The 5,685-nt window shown below is 42.5% G+C and overlaps 1 protein-coding gene across 1 annotated transcript; it reads left to right on the top strand.

Moving 5' to 3' along the window:
- Positions 1 to 669: 669 nt before the first annotated feature.
- LOC134566009 (tachylectin-2-like) lies at positions 670 to 4,951 on the top strand. Its single transcript, XM_063425725.1, has 4 exons — positions 670 to 679; positions 1,556 to 2,402; positions 3,439 to 3,619; positions 4,681 to 4,951. Exons 1-4 carry the CDS (start codon positions 670 to 672, stop codon positions 4,882 to 4,884), a joined length of 1,242 nt encoding a protein of 413 aa, XP_063281795.1. The 3' UTR covers positions 4,885 to 4,951.
- The last annotated feature ends 734 nt before the right edge of the window (positions 4,952 to 5,685 follow it).

The following is a 5,685-nucleotide window of genomic DNA, read 5'->3' on the forward strand; positions in this document are numbered from 1 at the left end:
ATACACAGATTAACCCCTTATGGGCCTACCGCACAATCGGTATACCTCTAGTGGGTCCGCCGTCTAAAACAGCGGTCGTCTTACCTCCTCGTTCCTGAACCTGAGTTCACACTCATCGACTGGGACACCCCAGCACTTACTACGTAGAGGCCGATGATCTCCTGGACAACAGACCAGTGGCGCCGAGACGAAGGGAGGTCCACGCAGAAGTTCAGGGGTGCAGCCGTAGAGAACGTGTGCAAAGAGACCGTCTCACGCCTCTGCTTCTCAGCTACCGTTGAACGATGAGCTTCCCGGCCAATGCACCAAATGATACCGGAGAAACTGACGGAAGCCAAGCACAGAGAGATGGACACAGGTTTCTTCAGGAAGGAAGAGATTCTTTATTCGGTTCACCGATCGGGACTCAGAGGGACTAATGTCACCAAAATACAGCAAGTTCTGAGCCCCGGACAATAGTACAGGCTCCTTATATAGGCACATAACTCCTCCCATATTAAGCTCCACCCGCACATTCTCTTAACCAATCAATACAAATAAGAATTAACTTCCTGCTTGACCGCATGGCCTGTCCAGCACAATGGAGGAGGGGGAATACTACATCCGGTATTCTTGCACATGCTCCGTACACTACTGATCGTATCTTGCCACGTGCAACCAGCCGTGATAATGGTACTTGGTGAGTACTAGGAAGCATAATTGGCAGAGGTACCCAGGCAGTCTGCCACAATCGTGAGTTTGTCTAAGAGTGTATACATAAACTGCAACATTATCCAATCATGGAAGTCTCAACCAGTATTTAATCTTTCAAAATTTGTAATGCTGTTAGTCTCCTGTTGACTGATGCAAGAGAGTCTTAGATTTAGGAACCCATTTAAGAATTGTGTGTGTGTTGCAGGACGTTTATTAAAGAGCACAAGAATAGAAAACTATTGTAAGATTTGAACTCACTTTCTACCCTTCCAAAGCCTGAGTATCTTGTATTCTAATCAGGCCTACGGTCTTTCAAGTTATGTATAGCGTGATACTCTAACTACGTAAGAAAAAAGCAGGACATGAGACTGACCACCTGTAACATAAAATATATATATCTATCTGTATGTCTAGGGGAATACTCACTGAGCATTGCATAAGTAAATCAATGTTTCCCAACAGCTGTAATAACTAATATTCAGCACCGATTTCCCTCTGTTCTGGGTCAGTGCTCAGCATCCTTTGCCACTTGACCGCAACGAACTATGCTTCAATGATATTACTGATCCTGGATTTCCTCCAAGCAGATTTTCTAAATATTCTAATAAAACAAAATGTGCAAAGGTTTTGTGCTCTTCAAATTTGAAGATGAAACCCATTTTTATAGCTCACATTTCTAATGAATGACTTGCACCCTAGCCTGCTTCACTGGTAATAGTCTAATTCCTAATGTGACCATTCTTTTACACTATGCTTAGCCTGCAGAGCTAAAGATTTAAACTCTAAATACAATCTGTTTGTGAACAATCCCATGTTGTGAATTGCATCTGATGGCTATAACCTCTTGCTTTTGAACTTCCAGACACCCTCCTGTTTGCTGTGAAGGATTATGTTGCCAGAGCTGGATTACCACCCAAGAATCTTCTGGATAACTTTGATGCCAGATCTAGCATTGTAGGGAAGCTGAATAATGTCAGTAAGATTGCCTTTAACCCAGAAGGGGTGCTGTTTGCTGTGCGTGGTACAGAGCTTTTCATGGGAGCTATGCCTTCAGATCCAAACCTGGACTGGTTCTCTACTGCCAAGAGAGTGGGCAAAACTGACTGGGATGGGTTTAAATTAATGTTCTTTGATCCAAATGGCCTTCTGTATGCAGCTACCAAGAAAGGGGAGTTCTACAAGGGTCCAGCACCAAGCAATGAAAATGTGTCCTGGCTTTATGGCCAAGCCACCAAAATAGGAACCAACAGCTGGAATGAATTTGATGCCCTTTTCTTTGACCCTAAAGGCATCCTGTATGCAGTGACAAGTGACGACAAGCTTGTGATGAGAAGCCCCCCAACCAAACCAGACGATAACTGGCTTGATTCCAGCAAAACCATTGGAAAAGGAGGCTGGCGCATCCTGACCCATTTCATGGCTTTCACCCTAGAGTCAGACCTGTGGTGTGTGGATTCAAAGAATGGCAACATCTATAAAGGACCAACCCTGACCATTGCTGATACCAACTATATTGAAAAGGCACAGAAACTGGGCTGGGGTTACAATGTCTACCCCCTCCTTTCCTTCACCATTGATAAAACCATCCAGAGTATTGTGAGCTTTGAATTCCTTCCAGATTCAGGGAAAATCCTATCCCAAGGCACAGAGGTGGTTCAGACCCAGATCTATAACAACAAGAGCAGCACTCCATTAAAGCACACCTTCTCGTAAGTAATGGAAACTCTATTGTGCTGCCTCTGTTAATACTTCTGCTTGTTGGCAATGTTTGTTCTATGGTGTTAGTGAGGTAAATGCCTGCAGTATATGGTGTACTTGGATTGCACAGGTGGTGGATAGGAAGCCACTGTAGCCCATTATCAAAATGGCTGTATAGAGAATGGGGTAACAATGCCAAGGCCATCTATGAATACAAGGAGTCGATAACCTGTCCTATGGCGACTGGTAGCCCTTCATTGGTGAGCATGAAATGAGTCTGTCTGGTGTAGCTGGATCTCTACACAGGACGCTCTCCTTGAATTTCAGATTTGGATGGAACCGATCAGGTTTCAGTGGAAAGGTTTCCCTTCTAGGATACAAAAGGCAAATTGTTTAGGGGCTTGTTCTCAGGAGTGTAACGTGTATCCTTGGCTTTTGTGGCTGGTATTTGGTGGATTTTTTTTTTTTTCTTAAATGAAAATTGGTCCTCAGACTAGTTGCAATCCCTATAGCATACCCAACAGTCCATACATTTAGTAATATCCCACATGTGGTCAATACTGAATCTTGACAAAACAAAGTAGCTGGAGAACTGGGTCAATAGACCTGTGCAATTCATTTAATCCTATCTTGGAAGAGTCCAAATGTACAAAACTGTCAGACCTATTCACAATTTATTTTTTAATATGGATTTCAAAGTAAGAAGTAAGGACTGTCTTTCTTGACTTTTCAGAATTTCAATGGATTGTTCATTAACTTGGTACTTATGTTGCACTCGCATTATTGAGCCATCTGCTCAACTGGGATTAATGGGTACATGAATTCCAGAAGCCAATGGAATGTAAGTCTTTCTGAATTTTAAGCAAACAAAAAGGTTGAGATATTACAGATCAAAATTATTTGCAGGATTTTTTTTTTTTTTTATTACCAAGGCACATCCTTGCCAAACATCTATTTTACGAACTAGATTTGGGTGCGACTAGCCCAAGCCCTGCTCCATGAAGTCTAATCTCTCCTAATATATTAATGTGAAGGTTTTCTTTCTAGCTTCTCAAAAACCATAACTGAGAGCAGTACCTTCAGCCAGGAACATGGATTCACAGTAGCAGTTGGAGCTGAGATGTCCTTTAAAGCTGGAGTCCCATTCATAGGGGAAACAGAGACCAAGATTTCCATCAATGTGAGCACAACTCATACCTGGAATTTCACCACAACCAACACTACACAGGTAAGCATGGCTTGTATAATGAGGGTGAGAAAAGCTTCTCTGCATTAGTATTGGTTTGTTGCTTACAGTAAAGTCACAACACCCACATGGCTATGAGGGTAATTCTTCAACTGGTTTCCATTTTCTGCTTGTGACTCTCCATGTATGACTTCTATCTGCTTCTAAAGCAACAGTCCCACTGGTTATAGGTATCCTGGCTTGGTAGATGTTGGGCCTGTTACTGTCCAATAACAAGGCGGAGGCTAGCTATTCACAAATAGCTTAATGGTACTGGCCCAGATCAGTGTACCCTCTTGCCCAACCTCCTCTCTAAAAATAACACTACCTCTTTACTCTGAACTGGTTAATTTGTAGTCTGCTGCATTATATATCTCATTAAAACCATGAACTTGATGAGACAGTTTTGGTGTATAGATCATGCCCCTGCAGTCTCAGTGCTCAATTCTCTGCCATTTAGGAGTTAAACCTTTTTTTTTTTTTTTTGGTTTCTAGCCCTAGTTCCTCCGGCTGTGTCATTCTGAATGGAGAAATGGCTTAACTTTCAATCAGGCTTGCTATCTAAAATCTGATCGCCTGTTTTCTTCACTGAACTGTACTCCCACATGAGGCTATTGTAGTGTCTAGGAAGATATTAACAGAGCAGAAGATGATTAATTTTAGATTAAACAGACTGTGCAATAAAGGAACCTGTAATATCTAAGCTTCTTTTTCATGAAGTGTTTTGGAAGTCTGTGCAGACCACATGCAGGGAGGTGTGTCTAAGGCTGCCTAAACAAAGTGATTGAACTCCTAAATGGCATAATTGAGCAGTAGGACTGTAGGGGCATGATCGATGCACCTAAACTGCTTCATGAAGCTACAGTTTTGGTGTCTATTGTCCTTTTATTCTAGCCAGGGGCAAGAAGGCTTCAATAAGAACCACACAACAAAATCCTGTGTGCCTTTCTAATCTCTCACTTAACCGTATTGTACTGCAGAGCAGTCCCACTGAGAAGGGTTAAAATCCTGCAGGTTTCCAGTTTGCCCCATTACTTCAGTTTCTAACCTTCTGTCTTCTGCAGACTACCTTCTCATCCAGCTCTGATGTGGAGGTACCAGGTGGACATTCAATACGTATGGTGGCATCTGTGACCAAGGGAGAAATGGATGTGCCGTTCCGTGCCAAGATCCGCACCTTGTTTGGCTATGAGACCACCATCCAGGGAATGTGGAAAGGGGTCACTCACTATAACCTGATGGTCACCCAGGAAGACTACAAACCATGAGGTGGATGGCTCCTGTACAATCCTCTGAGTGAAATGTGTCCTGTGGATAAATGTTGTACAGAATGTCTCTCGGTGTAACTGGAATTGTATAAGCCAGTGTCTCCCAACCCAGTCCTCAAGGCACACCTACCAGTCCAGGATTTAAGGATTACCCAGTTTTGTCTAAGGTGTTTTTTTTCTTTTTTTTCTAAAAACACCTTAGACAAAACTGGGTAATCCTTAAATCCTGGACTGGTAGGTGTGCCTTGAGGACTGGGTTGGGAAACTCTGCTATAAGCTACATGCATTTCATATTCTGTCTTGGTGTAAAAATAAACAATATTGTAAAATGCTTTTTTCTGCTGCATATGTCTGTCTGATCCTGTGGGCTTCCTTAACTCTATAGCATTCCTGATTTCCACAAGGCACTCAATGAGTGCACAGCCCCCCAGGCTTATACCAAGTGTGCAATTAAAGCACGTTATTTTACTCCCGATCATGAGATTTCTCACTGCTTTACTTCCAGTGTGTAGTCCTATAAATGATAACCAAAGGTACCACAAATACAGTGACTTTGTCTAATTGGGTTTATTAGCAGTAAACACAGTGCATGTACTTAGCAATAGTTCTATATGCATATCATATTGGTTGGGTTTTGAATCTCCTAGCCTTTACAAATGTAACTAAACCCCCCTCCCCCCAATTGCTAGAGGGCTCCATAGTCCATTGGACACATTCTTCAGCTTCCAAACTAACCATTTGTAGCAAAAAATTGCTTTCAAATGGGATTTAAATCACAGGGTCAAAGCTAGTCCCAGAATC

This window comes from Pelobates fuscus, chromosome 6 (assembly GCF_036172605.1).
Source record: "Pelobates fuscus isolate aPelFus1 chromosome 6, aPelFus1.pri, whole genome shotgun sequence".
Taxonomy (NCBI): Eukaryota; Metazoa; Chordata; class Amphibia; order Anura; family Pelobatidae; genus Pelobates; species Pelobates fuscus.